This window comes from Manis javanica, chromosome 9, assembly GCF_040802235.1.
Source record: "Manis javanica isolate MJ-LG chromosome 9, MJ_LKY, whole genome shotgun sequence".
Taxonomy (NCBI): Eukaryota; Metazoa; Chordata; class Mammalia; order Pholidota; family Manidae; genus Manis; species Manis javanica.
This window is the reverse complement of record NC_133164.1, coordinates 89895259-89918189: the sequence shown is the minus strand read 5'-3', so window position 1 is coordinate 89918189 and position 22931 is coordinate 89895259. Positions and strand designations below refer to the sequence as shown.

Genomic DNA, 22931 nt, shown 5'->3' with positions numbered 1-22931 from the left:
CGGGTGTGTGGCCTAGCACCAGTGCTTATTGTGATGTGTACCCGGCAAAGTCACCTAAACCAGTGATTGCACAAATACTACGCTGCAGACAAGACTAATTGTGAAAGTGACCCTTTTTGAGGCAGATTTAAAGATATTAAATAAGCAGTATCTTCTTGAAAGCAGGAACTGTGGGACATGGCAGACCCTCTCTAAAGGCTTTCTCTGTAATAACGGACTGTTTTTCTGTAAGACAGGGTAACTACCTGTTGTATGTGTATTTCTTGTGTTCTGAAATTCTTGAGCAAGGAGGAGGAGATGGAGAAAGCAAACCTAGCAAGGGAAAAGGGCTGAGCTGGCCGCCCTTCTGCACAAACGTGTCAGGAAGTCATGACCTTCTCATCTTACACAGCAAATTTATGAATAGTTTATATAAAATCATGTGTTTGTAGTTATGTATGGTGACTGATGTTACCTAGACTTATTGTGGCGATCATTTCACAAAGTGTACAAATATCAAATCATTGTGTGCACATGAAACTAGTCAAACTAGTGTTATGCCAATTACACCTCAATAAAAAGCACACATGCATTCAAAGTCCCTTGTTCAGAAATCAGAATGCATTTCCTCCAATAAAAAGGCTTTAAGTGGTGACTAAATCTCCAGGTTAGTCTACCAAGAACTATTCAATCCCCAGATTGGACCCATGTTACTTGTTGAACAGCATACTCTGAATTTAGGGGACAGAGTGATGGAAGACAGAAGACAGAAATGAGTTCCTCCCCACCCAACTCCACCCCTTTCACAGGGCAGATCTGGCACTAGGCAGAGTTTTGAAATAACAGAGAAATTCATTTTTGCTCCATAGCCGTCTACTTTCTATGCTTTTTCATTTTCCATCTTCTCTTTGAAAAAGCCAATGCTGAGGACTCAAAGTCCCACTGCAGATGCTGTATGAGCAGGAGAAACAGATGACTGGGGTGAAAAAATTGTATTTGGGGAGCTAAAACCACCTGTGCAAAAAAAAAAAAAAAAAGCTAAAACAGTCTAGACCCCTGAAATACGATGATGTGTTTGGGGGATCAACCAGCAGTTTTACCAACAAGAATATAAAGTGCTCCAAGCTTCAATATTACTTCTTTCTTCATTTTTTTTGTTGCTGTTATTCTCATCAAAATTTCCCATATTAGAGATCCTCTCAACTAGGGCAGGGAAAGAGGGTAATCTCACTGGCCTTGTTAAGACAGCATGCGTGATGCAGAGCACACAGATTCTTCTAGGGGTCACAGCTTAACTTCATGTGCTCGTACATACACACTACCACTCCACATTGTAGGTATTCCCTTTTTTCTGATAATTTCCTATATAAACTCTCCCACTATGCTACAGGCAGTTACAGATTTTTAAAAGAATCCCACCTAAGCCAAATGGAGCTTTAATGAATATTTCATTGGGACCTTTTCAAAGAATGCAACAGTTGGGGCAGGGGGACGGAATATGAGTTTTAGAAACACACCACTGAGTTGAGGAGGATGGAAAAAGGCAACTGACAAACTTCCTGTTTCCCCTGCCAGTCCCCTACTTCTCCTTTTCTCCCATTTTCTGTATCTCCGGGCTCTCCAGACTCCAGCAGCAGGGCCCAGACATGCTCTGTCTGGGAACAGCCAGACCATGCAGAAAATACAGGCAGCCTGTGAGCCCTTCCTGTCCTCCGAAGTCTCTGCCACGGTGTGGGCCCAGAAGAGGCCCAGGTTTCTTACACAGGCCCTGTGAGTTCTTCAGCCCAAACTACACTGTGTACCAGGAATCCACAAATTTTTTCTGGGAAGGGCCAGAGAGTAAGCATTTTGGGTTCTGCAGGCCACATGATCTGTCAGAGTTAGTCTTTTTTGCCCTTACACTGTATAAGCAGCCACAGAAAATACGTATCAAAAGAGAGTGGCTTTGTCCCAATAAAACTTTATTTACAAGAACAGATGGCAGGTCAAATTCAGCCTATGGGCCATGCTTGCAATCCCAGAATTTTATTAGCCATCTCTGTGGTAGGACTAGCTCAGTAATCCAATGCTCGCAAATAAAAGCACATGTCATGGGGCTTTGTCATATGTGCCACACACTGTTAACCAGTTTAGGATCTGTACATACATAGTACTTACAATGATTTTTTTCTATTTTTAATGTACCCCTGCCACTTTTATGGTTTAAAAGGAAGAGAAAAACATTACAGTTCATAATACCAACAGTGTACTAATTCTAGATCAACTCCTTATTTATTCATGCATATTTATCCCCAGTGAACATCCATTATAACTACCATATGCTTATGTTCGTTGACAATGACAAAACATGACTTCTAAAACAATATCTATAGCCAGAAATTAGTGGTAGAGTTGCCAGGGTTAAGACCTGTAGGTGGCTCAAGGTCCGAAGAAGGCCCAGAGTTAAAGCAGAAGATGGAGACGGTGGCCTCGGGGGCAGGTTGTGGCGGGATGGCGCAGGCAGTAACCGTTAGGCCTGTGAAATCAGAACTACAAAGCTCATTTTGGCTAGGAGCGCCAAATGCCTCCTCCTGTCTCAGGGTGCTGCCCCTCTCCTGCTAGTCATCTGTTTAAAAACAAAGTAATCTTTCCGGCCAAAGACAGAAGAGCATAAGCCCCCGTGGTCCTTACATTACTAAGAAGCCCAGAGTTAATTGTGGATGTGAGACCCACACTGAGGGTCATGGTAAAAGTGAGGTGGCCACACCCTTAGCAGTGATCTGCAAACCAGTGCTGATGCGCAGGAATATAAACCAACCAGTATACCAGAGAAGAAAGTAAGTGTAGAACAAGCCGTCAACTGTGGCTGCCTGATGATCTGGCCAGCTGGCAGTTCTCATCCCTCTCCTGCAGAGGCCATTCCACCTCCCCAAGGGGGGTTTCACCATTTTGTCACCTGTCACACTCCCCTTCACTGGTCCCTCCCAAATGTTCCTCAACTTACTTCTGCCCCATCATGATGCTCAGGCATCAATTCCCCTACAAAATGTCCTTCAAGCTGGGCTACAAGCTGCTTCTCTCTACTCCTACAGGCCACAGTGGGTGACAGATCTGCCTCCCCGCCTCCCTACCACTGTCAATCTTACCTACGCCGGGACACATAAAAAGCAAGCGCCTGTCTTGTGCACAAAACCACAGACTATGATGTGCCTGAGGACCTAAAGGTCTGAGTGTGTATCAAATCAGTTCAGAGAGAGAGGGAGAGAGTGTGTGTGCATGTGTTTGTGTGTGTGTGTGCATGCGTTTGTGTGTGTGTGCGTGTGTGTGTAGGAGGACAGTGAGCACTGGCAGCTGAGAAGCGCCCTAAGACCAACACCAGGAACTGGATGTCAGGTGGTCAGTATCATGAAGTTACAAAGGTATGTCCTTAGGCTCAAAGTAGCAAGCCCTCGATGCAGCAGGCATCTGTCCGAACCTCTGGGAACACATCTCTCTCCAAGTGCATGATGGCGGCTCAGCACTAACAATGGGGCAGCTTGGTACATTATTGCAATTGTTTTAGTAGAAGTGACAGATACATTTTGAAATCCCAACCATGGCATGTCTTAGAGCTCAATAGAAAGCCTCTTCTGCGCATACATTTCTGATTACCATTTGTGTGATATCTGAGTTATGCAATCTACAGACTTTCCGCTAATCCAGAATGGCCTTAATGGTATCTGTTTCTACAAAGCAACTGTTTCTCGCTAGGTAGCTTTGATGAAACTTTTATCATCCTACTAATGTAGCAAGAGAAAATGACCTTCGTGCTTCAATAAAAATGTTGTTATTTCGGATACAAAATACGTTTCTACTGTTAAACTGTAATAAGATTCTGGAAGGTTTACTAGAAGAGCAGTCTTCCATGATCAAACAGAGATAACTAAATTGCTCCCTTTTCCAAAAAGTGAGCTGGAGGTACTCCTCAAACACTCACAAGGAAGCCACTGCTCAGTTTCCCTCCCCTGCACGCTGTTCAAGTTGCGAACAGGAGAAGTGTCCCAATACACCACCAGCTCTAAACCTTTCAAATGCAATAAGTGAGGCTAACTTTAGATATGAACACTACCTGTGTACGGGATGATTTTTCTTGTACTCAAATAATACCACCAGGAAGGAAGGCACAATATGGGGAAATACAGGCATCAAGTGCAGAGCTAGCTGGCGTTCACGAAGAGCTTATATCGTGCCCGCCGCCATGGATCACTTCTTTTAATTCTAACCACACCAGGAAGTGGGCTACTCCCATTTTACAGGCAAGGAAGCCAATTCTGGGAAACCAAAGTCAGCAGCTACAAAAGTGGCAAAACTAGGACAGCAGCCCTGGTTTGGGGCTCTGGTCCCCGACCACACTGCTCCCTGGGCTTTCCCAAACACGGACCAGCAGCACTGCTGGGGAGATGGGCAGCATGCCCTGGTTCCCAGGTAACCAGCAAGTCGGATGGAGCGAGGGAACGCTGACAGGATACTGCTCCCACTGCCCACCCCTGGCAAAGTCTTTTTAAGCTGCTGGAAAATAAGGTCACAGGGCAACTGAGAAATGAGTAAGACAGGCTGAGTGGTATCATGAAAAGAGTCCTTGATTTTACAACCCCAGGGCTTGTGTCCTGGTCCATGCTAAACCCTAAGACTCGATCCTCTCCCATTATAAAACTGTCACGATAAAATACACCTCTTCCTTTTGTTGTCACTGAAATAATGAGAATGTAAGGGATTGAAAGACACTGTGCTTGGCAGGGAATAGATACAATATTTTGTTTTCTTTTTAATCTTCAGTTCCCCTTTCAAAATACAAGCAGACAGTGCCTACCTACAATGTAAATCCTCCCTGGAGACCTCCCCTGTCCCTCTCCCACAATACACCACCCGCAAAGAACTCATTATTAACGCTGCATACAATTGTCTAGATAAGGCAAAAATACTGTTATGTCATGCTTTAAATATATTAGGAATCACAAGGTAGTATTTAAGTACACTAAAGCAGTTTAGAAAAAAGAGATCACTAGAATAAGTAACAATATTTCAAAGCAATTAGTATTGAAATATGCCAGCACCATATCTTGATCCACAATTAGAGTAAACTTGACTCTAAGGTTTTTCTCCACCCCTCTCTCATACAACACAAACCAGTATATGAAACAATCAGACATTTTGTTGTTGTTCTCCAAGAAATACATTCTCAAGAGAGCTAATAAAGAAGACTACACCAGAGAGATTGCAGGACATGCAAATCTTTTAAATCTATCCTCCATGAATGGCCTCTGATGAAACTCTGGCTTGAAATCAGACTTGTATGATTTAAAAATAAAATGTTCTGAGTAAAGCTAAGAAGTTTTCATTTCCAGATTTTTTTTAAAAACTGATTTAACGGTAAAATGTCTGTAGAGAAAAGTTTACAGTTGTGAGATACTGCTTTGCCATTTAAGAAATGACGTTCATTCAACAGAAACCACCATTCTCTGAGGTCTGAAAACTTCACGCTCTCATTTTACGGACTGTGGCTCCCAATCGCAGATGCACATCGGTCCTCTCATTACTACCAAACCACAAGGTCTAAACAAGTCTTAAGCATATGGCCCTTAAACATCTACAGGGAAGCGCTGCTAATCAACATCTCTGAATCTTGTAAATGCTCAAAGGGCAAATCACACACTTGCTTCCTGAAGCAGAAAGCAGATGCTTCAGGTCCCCAGTGAAACGGAACGCTCCTCCCCTAGCCACGAGAAAGCTACCAAGTTGCAGCGCCTTCACTTCATTTTTTAAAAGATGAATAATTAACTCGACACACGTGTTCTTCCTTCCACTCTTACATATATTTGAAATCGCCCCATTTTCTTCTTCAAGTTAGAGAAACCCATAATAAATACGCTCACTTGACGGGCATTAGGACTCATTTTGAGAACTGAGTCTTAGAAGCCAGGCAGGGAGAGGTGAGCGAGCAGTCTTTGGTTGAGTTTCCTTTCTAATTCCTGCACCGCAAGGCAACCAGGCATTTCCTGTTTTCACACAATAAAAGCATCGTACAATGACGAAAAGTAATGCAAGGCGCAAGAATAAAGCACGATGCAGCTGCTGTGCTCCGTGTCACAAAGGCTGCTCCGGCAGCAAGAGAACTGCAGTCCCAACACCCCAAGTCTGAGCTCGCAGCTGCCTCACAGCGCATCCGGCCCCGGGTCCCAAAGCCAATGGACTCCGGACCCGGCGGCGGCAAGGCAACCCGAGGGCCGGCGGCGAGCAAGCACTGAGCGCCCCTCTCGCAGGGCCAGGCCGGGGAGAAAGTGAGGGGAGGCCGCGGGAGCGCGGGGAGGACGCGCGGCGGTTCCCGCGGAGGGTGGGGGGCGGAAAGGAGCGATCTGGCCAAGGCGCTGAGGCGCCGGCTGCACCTCAGGCCGAGGGTGGTGACAAGGGGGTCGAGGAATTAATGACCCACGGGAGGGGAGGGGGCTCCAGCCGCAGAAGAAAGCGCGCGAGCTGAACGCGAGGTGCGCGTGGCCGGGGCGGGGAGCAGGGCGCGCGGGTCACCTGTATTGTTTGAAAAGCTGGTCCGACTCCCTGAAGCCGTTGTTGAGCAGCATGTTGATGCCGGCCAGGGCCAGCTCCGCGTCCTGCAGGGGCGCCGCCGCCGCGGCCGAGGCCCCGTCGTCCTGTCGCCGCGGCCGCTGCTGCTCCGAACCGGCCATGGGCGCGCGAGACTCTGCGCAGGGCCGAGGCGAGGTCGGTGTGGCTGCTGCGGCCCCGCGCGCGCCCGGAGCCCGGCTCTACCTGCCCCGAGTGGCGCGCGGCGGGCGAGGGCGGGGCGCGGCGGGGGAGCCGCGGCCGGGCTACAGCGCGGCGGGGACGTGGGCGCCCGGGCTGCCGCCTCCCTCCCGCGGGGATTACTCAGCAGGCGCCCGCCCGCTCGCCCCCTCCGAGGCGCCCGGTCGGCGCGGACTCGGCGGCGGAATCCGTTTCCGGGTGTCTGTAGCCTCGCAGAGCTGAGGCCCGAGCAGCCCCGCGGCCCGACCCCGGCCCGGGACCCCACCCCGCGCCCCCCAGCAGCCCCGGGCGCCAGCGCGCCGAGCCTGCTCGGACACACGAGGCTCCCAGGCCCGGGCCTTGACCTCCACTCCTGCAAAACGCGGGACCCGGGTGTCGCGAGGAAGCCGGGGAGCGCCGCGGCAGGCGGGGCGCGAGAGGGCAAGCGGGGTGTAAAAGGGCCGGGGATCTCCGCCGGGGTCGCAGCGAGAGCGCGCGACTGGGGACCCCCTGCGCACCTCGCGCGCGGCGCCTCAGCCGCCACGAGGGCCTGAGACCCCCAGCAGCCAGCGCCCGGGACCCCCAACTTCATCCGCATCTGGGGCCTCCCACCAGCCGAGGCAGCCAATCCCCGAGGAGATGGGCGGCGGGGGCAGGATCCTCGGGGACCTGCGGGACCCCTGTCCTGAGCCCGGCGTTGAGGAACTGGCTCCACGTAGGAACACTCCCGGCCGCTAGGGACGTTTGCGCGCTGGGGCAAGAGAGCACAAGGAGGCCCATGTTGGCATACAAAGATTACCAATTAAGATGTAAAGTGTATCCTGTTCTCAACCTGACAACAATTACAGTTTTATAGCCAACGAAGGGGAAAAATAAGTTTAAAGCTATGGTTTATTATGTGACCGATATCAGCAAAATGTCAAGAATGACAATTTAGTCATTTTTACATGTCTAACTGTTCTGATGATGGGCTGGTGATGCCTGGATGGGTAATAATACGGAGACAAAATTCCTAAATCATTTTTATGTTTTTCTATAAATTAATTTTTCTCACCTTGTATTTTAGCAAAAACACTGAATATGTGGTTACAACCAAAATTATGTTGTTAATGCCAAATTAGACCACCTTGCTTAGGTCACTAGTTCTCAGAGTGTAGTTTAGTAATTTTAATTTGGAGAAATTGAATTACTCAGGTGAAGCATTTACAACTGAAATCGTTTTCAAAAATTAAAGCGATATTCAGGTTTAAAGATAACCCATGCATTTTAAATATCATGTCCATCATTATAATGGGGTCAATATAATAAATTATAACAGAAAATATTACAAAATAATTTGATTTCATCATATAAGTCATCACTTATGTTGTGATTTGTATCATGCCTTACAAGAACCTCTAAATCCATACACTATTTCCAACATTCATATCTACAAATTTAAGAGTAACATGAATTTGTCATTCCTTAGCTGTCATGTGTAACTTACAAAACCATGCTAATTCTTGAGTACATCTGGGGCCATAAATTGGGACACCAAAAGAAGCAAGAAAATGATGATTCCCAGTACTTTATAATGCAGCAATCATAGCGTTCATGTGACCTGAGAAGTATTTCTCTTCTGAAAATGCCACAGACCTTCATGGTGTTCAGAGACTGTAACGTTGGTTTATAGGACATTGAGCAAGAGATGAGTAGCATTTTCCTGGGGTCTGAATGGTGTTAATCATGAGAATGGATGTTGAGAGTTGTTAGGTTCCAATAAGCCAGCACTGAGGGCTAGATTCTCAGTGACAGGGTGCCCAGGGGTTCTTGAATAAATGTATGTGTGTGTGCATGTGTGTTACTGGCCATGTGGCTCACACGAGGCACAACATGTTCACAATGCCTGTGGTGCCACCAATTCCTAGACTTTTTTTTCTCGTCTGAGTCATAGGGGCATAGAGCACTGTGCTTGGGCTCCCTTCCCCAGCTGGGGGAGCACAGGTCACCTGCTGAGTTTGGAGTCAGTGGCCAGAGAGGGGCCTCTGGCTCCACATTGCCTGTGGTAACAGGACCTGACAACATGCCCAGTGCTTACAAGCTGCCTGAACTTTGGATCTGTGGAACCATCCACCCCAAATCCCTGAAATAATCTAGTCCACAAGGGAGGGAAGCCACTGGCTCCAGAAGAGAAAAAAAAGGCTAGGAATTGGTGGCACCACGGACATTATGAACATGTTGTGCCTGAGGCCCTGTAGCTGAAGCTTGGGGGAGGGTGAGCAAAACAGCAACCTTTGTGAGGCTAGTTCTGTCCCAAGAACCCAGCACAGTCGGTTACACAGACCTAGTGAAATGTAACTGGTGAATGACTGGGGCAAGGTCCGGTGCATTGGCCCAGCACCCCATAACAGGGAGGGGAAGAGTGGTATGTGAAAGGAAGGAGCGACACACAGCAGCAATTCACTGGAGAATTCCGCTTTTTTAGGGAAAGGTGCTGGGTTATATAGGAAGGGGCATGGGGTGATTGTGGTGTTACTTCTACGGGGCTGGTGGCTATTGGCTAGGTGCTGGGATTGGGAGGGGGGAGAGAGGTGATTGGGCTTCAGGTGGCGCCATCAGGAACCGAGGACCCGGAAGAGAAGCCGGAAGTTCGCCATCTTACGGGTGGGGGCCTTTCATTCCCTCCTTTCTCCTCTATGGGGTTGTGGACGTTGCTTTCTCTCTGACTGCTTCCTGCTGAACAGGGGTGGAGAAGGGAGTGAGGGCTTGAGGACTGGGAGGAAAGGGTTGATAGGACTCCCCACAGTAAGGAGGAGTAGGTGTGGACTTCTTCAGGTTGGAAATCAATGAAGGTTCCCTGTAACCATAGGTCGAGAACTTGTTGATCCCAATGGTGCCAAGAGGATACGGGTGCCAGAAGCCAGGCATCTGCGGCCATTGTTTCTAGGAACAGTTTCCAGCGGAGAGAGGGGTCCATCTCAGCGTGTGGTGAGGAGGTTACGTGAGGGTGAGGGATCTTCTGTGGCCAGAAGCTGATAGTTCCTGAGTAAAAGCTGGTTGAAAGTTTGATTAGAGATTTTTCCAACGTGGGATTTGATGAACTTTATTATACAGGGTAAGAGACAGGCGAGAAGAATGATTATTATGGGGCCTGCAATGGGCCAGAGCCAGGTAAGGAGGGGGTTTGTTAGTATTGAAGAGAATGGGTTGGAATTGGAAGCAGAGTGGAGGCTGGAGGCAAGGTCGGTGAGTTTGGTAATGTCAGTTTCTACAATGCCAGATTCGTTGATGTAATAGCAGCACTCTTCCTGGAGGAAGATGCAGGTGCCGCCCTTCTCGGCTGTAAGCAGTTCTAGGGCCCGCCGGTTTTGAAGGGTGAGCTTAGCTAGCGAAGTGACCTGTCTTTGGAGAGAGGGTAGGAAATCTGCAGTGGATGTCAGGGCTCCCTCAAGTTTGGTGTTGAGATCTCTAATTGCCCATAGAGAGTGACCCAAGGCTCCTCCCGAAAACCCTGCCCCAATGGCTGAGGTGGTCAAAGAGATACAGACCATGATGGGAAGGAAAGCAGCCCTTTTTGTGCGCGAGGGCAACGGAGTTTGGAGCTCAAGAAATTCTGCCATGCTGTAAAGTGTAAGCTGTGGGATTAGGGTGACGTGAATGCAGGGTATATTGGAGTTGGGAGGCAGTGAGTTGAAAAGTCTGCCATTACACCAAAAGAAGTGTCCCGGTTGCGTAAAAGTCTTAGAGCCGGAGGTAGGGGTGTAGATAGAGAGGCAGTGAAGTGCACTGGAGAGGGGTGGAGTTGGGCCTACACAGTGGTGGATGGTGAGATTATCTGTGTATTCTGGTTCCCATAGGGGTATGTCTGCCAGGGGGCAGAGGGGTTGTCCTTCTGCATGGAAGTAGTTGGAAATATTAAGGGGCACGGCAGCCAGCAGTGGGCGCTGTAGTGATGCGCACAAGAAACAATTGGCGGTGTTAAGGGTGTGGTTGAGAAAGATGGTGGTGTCTTGAATGCGCTGTAATCAAGAGTAGGAGGAATAAGAAGATGAAGAGGCGCTGTCAAGAGTTTGGATAATGACTTTTTCAGAATGTCCTATATCTGATGCAACTTGAGAGATCTGGGAGTGAGAGGGAACATACTCTCGAGAGATATGAAGGGTACTGTGGGGGGTCGAGGACCCCCCATAGTAAACTGAGGCTGTGACCCCAGCGGCCCATTGAGAGTCCCAGGGATCTGGGATTGATAAGGAGAATGAGCTGTTGGTATATTTAATGAAACGGTTGGAGGAGTAATACTGTGGGTACTGGGAGTTACCCATGTAGTGAATGGCACAAGACCAGTAGGGACATCCCCCGTAGGTGTCTGGCCATCGCCTGCAATAGGCTTGTTTTTGGTCATAGAGGAAGCAGAGGTAGGGAGAATAAAGGTAGCTGCTAGTGAACACTTCGGTGGAGGGAGGAAAGTGGAGGTATAAAGGCTCAGAGCAGCCTTTCAGAGGGCAGTCTGATGTGGCAATGAGGGCAGTAACTTTTGTTTGATGCTGTGTGTAAGTCTGTCTGACTTTGAATCGCCATACAAAGGAGGCTGGGGTGGCAGGGAAGACAATAGGAATGAGGAAAAAAAGCGAGAGAGCAGTAAAGGAGGAAAAAGTCATGGTTCGGGTATGGATGGCAAAGGGGGTGAACAGGAGATGCGGAGTTTCAAGGGATCAGAGGGATGAGGTGTGGTAGAGTAGACAGCGTCTTGGGCTGTATCCGAAGGACTCTGGATTGTGACTGATGGGTCTTGGGTGTCCAGAGAAGGTGGGTCCTGGGTATTTGGTTTCAACCTGGAGATATGAATCTAAGGGGTGACAGAGTTATCAGGCAGTAAGAGCTTGGCGGCCAAGGGGGTGCAGAGAATAACTGGGTGTGGACCTTCCCATTTCGGGGTGAGAGAGGGCCGATCCTCTGGCGGCTTATAAAACACTAGTTGGCTGAGCTGTAAGACAGGAGGATTTTGGGAGGCAGATGGATCAGGAAGGAGCCAATCCTGATATTTCCACAATTCAGTGTGGAGGAGAGAGAGTCGCGGAAGGGCCATATTGTGAGGAATTGGTCCTTTGTGGGAAGGGAGCCCTGGGGGTAGAATCGGGCAGCCGTACATGATCTCAAAGGGCGACAAGAAGGAAGGTTTCTTTGGGAGGGCCCAAATGCAGAGTAGAGCTAAGGGAAGTAAGCGAACCCAGTCAAGGTGTAGTTCTAGAGATAGTTTGGTCAGGATGTCCTTTAGAGTCCTATTGGTTGTTTCTACTTTTCCGGAAGCCTGTGGTTGATAAGGACAATGTAAATGCCAGGGGGGCGAGAGCGACTTGGAGAGGTTCTGGATAATTTGGGCAGTGAACTCAGGGCTGTTATCTGATTGGAGGGAAGTGGGCATCCCGAACCTAGGAAAGATCTGGGTGAGGAGGATAGAGGCAACTGCGGACGCTCGTTTGTTAGTGGTGGGGAAAGCTTCGACCCATCCTGAAAATGTATCTACTAACACGAGTAGGTATCTGGTACGCCGTACAGGGGGCATGTTAGTGAAGTCCATTTGCCAATCTGCGGAGGGACATTACCCCTTGCTTGATGAGCCAGGAAGGGTCGGGCCTTGAGGGGGGTATTAGGGTCAGTGCTTTGGCAGATGGTGCACCTGTGGGTGATTTGGTTAAGTAGGGTTTTGTCTTCAGGAGAGAGAGAAAAAAGGGATTGTAAAAAATGGATCAAGGATTGGGGGCTGGGATGGAACAGATCGTGTAAGAAGCGGAAGAGAGATTCTTTGTCCTGGGAACAGAGGGTGTCTTGTGATAAGGCTAAAACCTCAAGGAGAGACAGACTGCTGTCTGGTGTGTCTTCTGATAGGGCAACTGACCAGGCTACTCTGTTGGCTTTGGTGTTACCTCTTGCAATGGGGGAGTCATCCTTTTGATGTGATTTGCAGTGGACTATGCCTAGTCCGTGTGGGAGTTGTGAAGCCTCTAGAAGTTTAGTAATTAAGGCTGAATTAGTGATGAAATTTCCTTTTGTGGTGAGGAGGCCTCGTTCTTTCCATACTGCCGCGTGAGACAAGAGAATGTGGAATACGTATTTGGAGTCAGTGTACAGTGTGAGAGACGTGTCCCAGGCCAGAGTGCAAGCTCTGGTGGCTGCAATGAGTTCGGCCTGTTGATTGGTTGTACCGGGGGGGTAGGGCTTGTGCCTCAGTGATGTCTTCGAGGGAGACTACTGCGTATCCTGCATAGTGGGTGCCCTCATGTTTAAAGGAGGACCCATCAGTAAACCAGATGAGGTCGGAGTGTGAGAGGGCTCCTTCGGAGATCGTGGAGAGGCACAGAAGGAAGTTGTGAAGGGCTTCTAGGCAATCATGTGAGGGAGTATGAGGAGAGTAGGGTAGAGGAAGAAGAGTGGCCGGATTCAGGGGCTGGCAGGGGAGGAAAGAAATGTCTGGATTTTGGAGGAAAGAGGACAGTAAGGTCAGGAGTCTGGAGGGAGGGAGAGTCTGTAAACTTATGTAGGTTAAGAGATCTTTTAGGTGATGTGGGGACAGAATGGTAAGGGGCACCCCGAATGTTAGTTTATGAGCTTCTTTCTGCAAGAGCTGCCCAGCAGCTAATGCCTGTAGGCAGGGGGCCCATCCCCGAACTGTGGGGTCTAATTGCTTGGAAAGGTAAGCTACTAGGGCAAAGGATGGGCCATAATATTGGCCTAGGACTCCTAGAGCTTGACTGGACCTCTCATGAATGTATAATGAGAAGGGCTTCGACAAATCAGGAAGATGGAGAGCTGGGGCTTCCACAAGGGCTTGACGGAGCTTAATGAAGGAGTGTCGGGGTGAGGATGATAATGGTTCTTCAGGGGTGCCCTTGCTGAGGTCGTATAGGGGTCTTGCCAACAGGAAGAAGTTAGGGATCCACGCTCTAAAATACCCAGCCAGGCCTAGAAAGGAAAGGATTTCTGTCTTGGTTTTGGGAACGGGCAGGTCAGAGAGGAGTCGTTTTCTGTCTAAGGTAATGGACTTTCTTTGTTGAGACAGAAGGAATCCGAGGTAAGTGACAGAGGGGAAGAGATTTGAGCTTTGACGGGGGATGCCCGGTAACCTCTGGAAGCTAGAAGGTTAAGTAGGGAGGCAGTGTCAAGTTGAGACTATTCCCACGAGGGACTGCAGAGTAGAAGATCGTCTACGTATTGTAGTAAGGTGGACTCGGAGTGATCATGATGAAACTGTTTGAGGTCCTGAGCTAGGACCTGTCCAAAAATATGGGGACTATCTCGGAAGCCTTGTGGCAAAACTGTCCAAGTGAGTTGTTCAGAATGTCTTGTGTATGGGTCCGTCCAGGTGAAGGTGAAAAAATCTTGGGAGAGGGGTCCAGAGGGATAGAAAAAAATGCATCCTTGAGATCTAGGACTGAGAAGTGGGATGCGGAGGCAGGGATCTGCGATAAAAGGGTGTATGGATTTGGAACTAAGGGATGGATAGGGACAACGGCCATGTTGATGAGGCGAAGGTCTTGGACAAGGCGGAAAGATCTGTTGGTTTTTTTAACAGCTAATATGGGGGTATTAAACGGGGAGTGAGTGGGTCTGAGGTAATTTTTGTTTAAGAGATCTTGAATGATGGGTTGGAGGCCTATGAAGGCTGAAGTGGTTAGGGGGTATTGGGCCTGACAGATATACTGAGAGGGGTCACGTAATTTGGTAGAGGCAGGAGGACATAGAGCCACGGAGGGGCTTGTAATGTCCCAAACTTTGGGATTTACAGGGTGTATGAGGGCAGAACTGGAGCTTTCATTGGGTAGAGGGGGGTCGTCGGCTTTGAGGGCCATCAGAAAGGGAGTACTGGGGGCTGTGAGAGTGGATATAATTATGGAAACATGGAGGAGAGAAAGGATGTCCCGTCCTAGTAAAGGGATGGGACACTGGGGCATAACCAGGAAGGAGTGGGAGAAAGGTATGGGATTGTCTTGGATTGTGCATAAAAGGGGCGGGGGGGAGTTTTAATGGGAAAATCTGTTTACCTCCTACCCCGACTATAGGAGTAATGGCAGGCGTGGTAGGGCCCCGGTATTCTCGCAAGACTGAGAAAGTGGCTCCTGTATCTAGGAGGAAGGAGATGGGGCAACTGTCTACTATTAAAGTAACCCTGGGCTCCTGTTTGGTGATGGAAATGGTCAGGTGAGAAGCCCCCAGGCCCCATCAATCTTCTGCCAGCCCCACTATGGCGGGCTTAGGATGGGGGTTGTTCGTTCACCCTCCCCTTCGGGGGGTTGGGCAACAGACCCCCAGTGGCCCTTTTTGTGGCATCTGGGGCATGGGGTGGTAGGAGATCTGGGGGAGGGGCACGCCCTTGACCAATGTCCTTCTTTTCCGCACTTGAAACAAGCTCCTGGGGTGGGGCTTGTTAGTAGAGGGGCGCCCAGGTTGTGGTTTTATCAGCTGGGCCAACATTTGGAAATTGGCCTGATCAGCCTTTTGTTTACAGCGTTCTTTCTCCTCCTCCCGGTTATGGAAGACTTTAAAGGCCACTGTTAGGATCTCAGTCTGTGGGGTAGTGGGGCCCTGTTCTAACTTTTTGAGTTTAGCTTTAATGTCGGGGTAGCTTTGAGCTAGGAAGTATGTCATATGGACATGTCTTCCGTCAGGCGTTTCTGGGTCCAGGCTGGTATACTGTAATAGGGCTTGAGTGAGTCTGTCTAAGAACTCAGAGGGGGTTTCCTCCCTCCTTTGAATTATGTCGTGGAGCTTTTGAAAATTGACTACTTTACGAGCTGCCTTTTTCAGACCTGCTATTAAGCAGGAGGCGAAAATATCTCAAGAGCGGAGACCCACGGCGGTGTTATAATCCCAGTGTGGGTCTTGTTTGGGGACAGTGGTTGGGCCAGGGGGATAGGTGGGGTCAGTCCTGTGGGTTTCGGTAGCGTGCGTTTGGGCAAAGTCCCAAACTCGTCTATGCTCTTAAGGGAGGAGAGTATTGGCCAGGAGCATGAAAATGTCATGATGTGTGAGGCTGTAAGACTGGAGGGTCCATTGAAACTCCCTGATGTATGTCGTGGGATCAGTGGAAAAGGAACCTAGGCATTTCTCAAGTTGGGCTAAATCTCCTAAGGAGAAAGGGATGTGAACGCGCACGATGCTAATTTTGGGAGGCCCTCGGGACCGAGTCTGAGGGGGACTGAAGGGTTCTGGCTCAGTCTGTGGGGGGGAAACAGGTGATGGGGGCAAAGACATGATAATTTTGGGAGGCCCTCGGGTTTCGGCACCAATGAAAGGAAGGAGCGACACACAGCAGCAATTCACCGGAGAATTCTGTTTTATTAGGGAAAGGTGCTGGGTTATATAGGAAGGGGCATGGGGTGATTGTGGTGTTACTTCTACAGGGCTGGTGGCTGTTGGCTAGGGCTACTGGATTGGGAGAGGGGAGAGAGGTGATTGGGCTTCAGGTGGCGCCGTCGGGAACCGAGGACCCGGAAGAGAAGCTGGAAGTTCGCCATCTTACGGGTGGGGGCCCTTCAGTATGCGTAGAGGATAATTCTGCCATGTAATATACCAGATATATGCCAAATTGGATTTAGCCAGGTACCAACACAATTAATTAGCAGCAGCTGCATAAATAGACATTTTCACCTATTTGCTCTGTGATGGCTGATACAAAGAGGATTCAAAATGGGCCCCACAATCCTGATGAGACACAGCACATGAGCCAGGAATTACACTTGTGGCAGTGGCAGTTGGCACTGACACCTGCCCAAGGCTCACCTAGTGGGTGGGGAATTTAGGCAGATTGTGTTTTTTTCACTAGACAATAATGGCAGATAATGATGGATATTTAAGAGGTCATGGTGCATATACCTACCAAAGGAAGGAAAACCTAGATCACTAACATGTCAGGGCACCGTGTGCTTGTCCTTGTGAGATTCTCAGCAACCTGCAGTCTTCAGAGCACTTGGCTGCAGCCTAATGGGATTCACCCAAGTGTTCCCTTTGAATGGGGAGAGGAGAGTAAGGCAGAGGGGAAGAAAAGCTCTCAAGTGGAGGAAGACCCTCCTCCCTCTCTCCACACCTCTCCTGGGTATTGTCAATATTTTGTCATTCCTCATGAGATTTCATTATGAAAATGAAATTCCAAGTCCAAATGGTCGTGGAAAGTTTTAGACAGATTTTTTCATAAGTTAAGATGTCTTAGTTGCAAGTAACAGAAAAACCTGACCCAAATTGTTTCAGAAAAGCAGATTTATTGATTCATGAAAGGGGGTTCCCAAAATGAGGCCATACTCGGGCTGCAACACTGATTAGGACCCGGTTTCTCCACCCCTCCTCCTCTCCGATCTGCCAGCTGGGGCTTGGTGGCTCTGTTTTCAGACAGGCCCTCCTCTCCTGGTCTCAAAATAGCTGGCATCTCGCAGGGTGACTGCTTACATCCAGTAAAATGGCATTGCTTTTCTAATGCTTAACTAACACCCCTAATATGAATCTCACTGGCTTTGACTGGCCTGACTGAACCAATCAGTGTGGTTAGGAGGGGGCAGCTCATGGGATTGGATTAAGCCATTTCAAGCCTGTTCCAGGATCTGGGAGGTGGAACCAATTCCACACAAACTCCATGGTTGGGAAATCAGGAATAGGGAGGTAGGAAATGAATGTCAGAGAGACAACTAACAAACATCCCCTACCCTTGTCTTGGACATTCACCAGAGGCTGCAATATGTGTAGATCATGAGAAGAGAACAAGAAAGAGGGAGTCTTGATTATTTCTGCAAGGAGGAGTGAGGGGTGATAAATGGAAACAGCAAATATTAGTGAAAGCAAGGAGACAAGTTAAAGGAAAGGGATGCAAGACAAAGGGTAAAAGGCATGGGAGGGGAGAGAGAGTAAACATAATCAGCCTTAACAGTGTTTTGGAATTACATTTTAAATGTACTTAGAGAGAATATACTACTTTAAGAAAATCTTGTTGTGTGAGCTGAGGTTGTATAAAAGTTATTAATAATGCCAATAACCACGCCTTAATATATCTTTTTGTGAACCTGCACTATCAATTGAAATCAATTGAAGTGTCCACAATGTCTAGAACTCTAAAAAGGAGAACAGAGAAATGGATGTCACCACGTTTCATGCTATGCTAGCTTTGCTGTCACACACATTCCTGTTACTCTACTACTGAAGGTGAGGGAAGATAACTGCCTTGAATTAGAAGGCAAATCGGGCTGAGGGTTGTGTAGCAGGTTCCTTCCGCTTCTGCTCACAGTGGGTCACTAGCTGGTCTCTCAGAGGGGACCCCTGGGGGTCCACCTGGCTGTTTCTCTGGCAGAATGGATGTCTCTGACAGGACATTCACGCTGCCCTGGAGACCACAGCAGTGACTGTGGAGCAGAAAAAACATCCCCTTTGGATTGGATACCTCATCTGCTTTTCCCAAAACTGAATACCCAATGGACACAATATGGATTTTAGCAGGTGTTTGCTGGAGTTTAGATCACTGTCCTGTGACTGGATAGATTCAGAGCACAATGTCTCACCTCCAGTTGTTTTCCTGTCCTGGCAGCTCAAGCTGTGAGGCCTCCTGTCCATCTTTGAGTGGGAACTTGGGGCCCTTCTTGGTCTTCAGAGGGTTTTCTCTTTCACTCTCTTTCTCTCTCCTGCATTCCTTTTGCCCTTCCTCCTGCATCCCTCCCCTTCACTCTGTCTCCTTGCTTCCACTAAAACCTGCTGTTCCCAGATCTACTACCCTTCACCTTTCCTTACAAAAATAACCACGACTCCCTCTCACTTAGTTCCTTCTCATGACTTGCACATTTTGCAGCCTCTGGTGAATGTCCGTGGCTTCTTCATCCACTGACTATTGCTGTGTACAGGAAGAGGTTGTGTCTGTTTCAAGGTCTGGGTCTGCCGACACCCTGGGGAGGGAAGCAGGTGAGCTCTAGTCCTGTGAAGGAGGGAGCAGAGAAGTGTCAAAAGGTAGGGAGGTTATATTTAGCACACTGGTGGGCTTTCTCCTGAAATATCTAAAACCAAACCCATCTTGCCCCGATGACTGAATTCTATCTGGAATCCCCATTTTTATCTATATAATAAAATTATTTTCCTTCTATCCATGTATCTTTTCCCTATTTCTTGCTAACAACCCTGACCTGATTACACTGATATATTAAATCTTTCCTACATTAATGGGTAACCAATGGCATAACCCAGTTCTGTCTGACCACCAGGCTTCTCCCCTGGCTGTAGGAGGAAGGGGGAGGGACCTTTCTATTCACCTATCCACAGTTGTGAGTCTATTCTGGGTAGAAGCAGCACCATTGGCTTTTCCTTCTCAGAATAGATGTTTCCAAACTTAATGTGCAGTCAGATGCCCCAGGACTATCTTGAGAATGGAGCAGATGCTCAACACCTGTCTGTAAGTTGTATGGTGAGGGTGAGCTACCAAGGGGGTGAGTTAGAAGTGTAGGAGGAGGGATTTGGGGCCAGGAGTCGAAGTCATAGGTTGTGATTCTGTTTCTGCATTACACTAACTTTGTGACCTGGGGCAGTTTTACCGAACCTCCTTCAGCCTCAGTTTCTCCATTTATAATATGAACATAATTAGTACCTTCAAGGTAAATAAATGCAATAGTGGACATATGAAAATGTTTCATGAGCTGTAATAGCAAGATATCTGAATCCATACAATTAGTTCCCTAATATTAAAACCAGTGGATCCTTCTGTTCTTATAGTTACTTGTCAACAGTATGATCTTGAAATATCCAACAAGAAAATCTGTGCAATTAGGTAACCAGAAGTATCATATGGAGATGACTAATTTAAACCATTTCTAATATAAACAATACATGTTTGCTATTATTAATGCAGCCAAGGAAGAATGCAGATTTTTTTCAGATATAAAAAACATAAAAAGATCTAAGTTTGAGAATTCTTCCTTTGGATCTGAAGTGTTTCTGCTTGAATAATCCATTAATATATTTTTGACACTGCCAAAAGGGCTGGACATGGAAACCAATAATATTTGGCATGAAGATCTTTTAAATGCATCTTATGTGCCCTGTGTGCACAATACGTTTTGCAGTCAGCTGTTACCTGCTCAAGGAGAGAGGCGTTGCTGATATAAAAGAATGCCTTATTCATAAATCACTTGGGTTTTGCTCTTGGGGTTAAGTTAGCAGTCCAGGTGCCCCAACCCAGAACTCAGCACCATGGAATTCCTCACAGGAACTTAAGGCATTAAGTGAAGAAGAGGTTTTCTATTAGTGCAGACAGTCCACACCGGTATTACCCATGCGGGTGTGGGGACCTCCACATGCTGAGTGTCCTGATGCTGGTTTTTCACAGGGTGGTCTGTCCTGAGAGTCCCTATAGTGTCAGAACAGAGGAAAGTGCTGGCAACACTTAGACAAATATTATAAGGCCTTTAATTACTGCAGGTGACACATGTAGCCAGCCACGCATTCATCGTACAATACAGTAGCTATCATAGTAGACTTGCTACAAAGTTGGGCAGAATTCATTTAATTCCTGGATTTACTCCTGAAATGATTACAATAAATGTATACCTTACAAGCTGCTATTCACCGATTTTCTATTCATTTGTTGATTATTTGCACCTTCAGAATTACATATGGGCCACACCCGAACCCGTCTTACTAATTTATAGCCACAAATAGTTCTTGATTTTTGAGCCCCCAAGTAGTACTAACCAGTTTGCATTCTCCCATTTGTCACCAAAGGGAGCTAATCACTGTTTTTGATCACTTTCACATCTATCTTCAAGGGAAGATTCATCACAACTGAAGATATTTAAAATAATGTGAATAAAATTCTGAAGACAGTTCTGAAGAGGAATTTGAAAGATGAAAAAAAATCTTAAAAAAGAAAGCATTTGTAGTCTCCTAAGGTATGTAAAAAAGGAAATACCTGCTGTAGGGTATAATATTGTATATTTGTTCTAAAAGATTCTCTTGAGCTCACTTCCCTAAGGAGGGCATGCCTGCACACAAACACACATATTAAAAATTCATCTTGAAAATGTTCTAAAATTAGAGGATGGTGATGGTGGTGCAACTTGGCAAGTATACAAAAGTGCCTGGATTGTACACTGTAGATAGTGAATTTTCAGCATGTAACTCATACTTCAAAAAAAACCCGTTAACTTAAAATTTAAAAACCATCCTAAACCCCAGGGTGCAGGACAGTGGGAGATAGGAAGTCATGGTTTGACTCTTTGATTTTATATTATCTGGGCAGAAAAAAAGTTTATTATTTTAAAAAAAACTTCATTTGGAAGAGTGTCCATAAATCAGGAATGGCTGTTGGCAGCCATCACTTTATGCCTGGTGTTGAGTTAAGACTTTATATATGTTGTTACACTAATTCTCAAAGTAACCCTGTGAGGTGGGCTTTATCCCAAGTTTACAGATGTGAAATTAAATAGGAAGAAGTTGGGTAATTTTCTCAAGGCCATGCAGCCTATAAGGGTTAAAATGAAGTTTAAACATAGGTCTCATGGCACACAGTGGGTAAAGTCCTAGTTGTTAAAGTAAAACCTAGCATCTTCTGGAGGCCTGACCGAGGGAGTATGCACGCGCACACGCACACACACACACACACCCTTGTGACTTTCATGTGATCATCATAATTTCTTCCTGAAAGTAAAAATATTACTTACATGTAGAAGGTATCTTGAAGACAGGCAAATATATGATCTCACTTATGATTTGACTCATTATAACTTGGGCAGAGCCTAGGCATCTGCATTTTACTGAGAACCCCAGGGGAGTCTCATGGCAGCAAACTCAAACAGCCCTATGAGAAAGAATTGTTTAGATGGTAACTCCTGGAAAGCAGAGTGGCTATGCTGACTTTTTATACACTGGCCTGATTTCTTACTTTTCTTCTATGTTTCAGAAATGCTGCATGAATAAATGAGAGAAAGTATAACAACATATGATTCTGATGGTAACTCACTCTTATGTCCTTGACTATGAACAGTTGTATTATTAAAAAGAGGAAAACGGTGTATATTTGAAACTTTAAAACAAAAGCATTTCATGTAATATCTTAAAGAATTGTATGCATTTCACCGGCTAATGCTTTATGTATCAGGGGTTGGAAGAAAACACTATGTAGAGGGTAACCAGTCAGAAGACAGGCTCTCATTAAGGAGGAAAGAGGATGTGGACACTAAGAAATCACTTAAATCCTAACTCTTGACATTTATTTTTAAATGTGGTTGTAAAAGAAGACTCAGAACATTCAGCTGTGTCATGGCTAAAAATACACCTTTCTTCACTTCTGCTCACCCTCTGCACCCTGCCATCTCCTCTGAGACAAAAACTGCCCACAGAAAGATGCTGTGAGATGATAAAGGGAAAGTGAGAGCAGAGTTTATATCCACCAGTGGGAGCTGGTTTCTTCATACCCAAACCAGACAGAAAACCAACAGCTTTCTGGGCTTGGGGGCAGTCTCGTTCCCTCTGCTTTTCTGAGAAGGAAACCACTGTCAGTGGGCAGGCCCCTCACTTCTGCCTGCAGCCACGGTAGTGTTCCATCTGCTACCCCACCATACATGCCTGGGAACTACCGTGGCCTGGTGTAAATGAAAACTGGTATCTTCCTGTAGACGTGATGTAATGGTGGTACTGTTTTCCTGGGTTCAATTAAGTAACTCACGCAAATTTTAAAATTACTTGCCTGTAAAGGGCTCTTTTTCATACAAGTGTCATACAAATGGCCATAGGTATACTCGTGGTTTCCCTCTGTGAAGGATACAACATATAAATTACAGGTTGTCCCACATGGCACCCAAGATGACTTAATCACAAGGTACATCAGAAAGACTGTCATATTTTATCTGCAATAAGGGCCAGTTCAGTTCGACAGTATCTTTTTCAATGAGCTATTATGCACCAGCCACTATTAGCTTCTATGAAAGATACATTTAAAGACGATACAACCTGTGAATCTGTCTAGTGGGTGAGGCAGACACACCAAAAGATAATCTAAGAGCAGACAGTCATAAGATGGAGGTATATGCTGTGTGCTATGGGGGCCTGGAGAGGGGCAATAGACCACCTGCTCATTCCTGTGAGGTTCAATAATTGAGCTGAGTCTGGAAGACATAGGCAATGTATCCCAGACAGAGAGGCCAGCATGAGCAATGGCACAGACATGGATGAGCAGAATCTTCCAACAGTGGGCTGTTGCAGAG

General features: G+C 47.1%; 1 protein-coding gene and 1 long non-coding RNA gene across 4 annotated transcripts in view; one reads left to right on the top strand and one right to left on the bottom strand.

Annotated features, from left to right (window-relative positions):
* Nucleotides 1-7384, bottom strand: part of TTC39C (tetratricopeptide repeat domain 39C) — a 104912-nt gene extending 97528 nt beyond the window's left edge. Inside the window, exon 1 of one of the 3 annotated variants that reach the window (XM_073212906.1) lies at nt 6520-7384. In XM_073212906.1, coding sequence (XP_073069007.1) covers nt 6520-6677 — 158 coding nt within the window. In that variant the 5' untranslated portion in view covers nt 6678-7384. The remainder of the gene's footprint in view (nt 1-6519) is intronic. The other 2 variants (XM_017646891.3, XM_073212905.1) reach the window with 2 other exon arrangements.
* On the top strand, nt 434-21760 carry LOC140843430 (uncharacterized). The gene is made up of 3 exons (XR_012121188.1): nt 434-6275; nt 20496-20618; nt 21629-21760. It is a non-coding gene; the product is annotated as an uncharacterized lncRNA (long non-coding RNA).
* The last annotated feature ends 1171 nt before the right edge of the window (nt 21761-22931 follow it).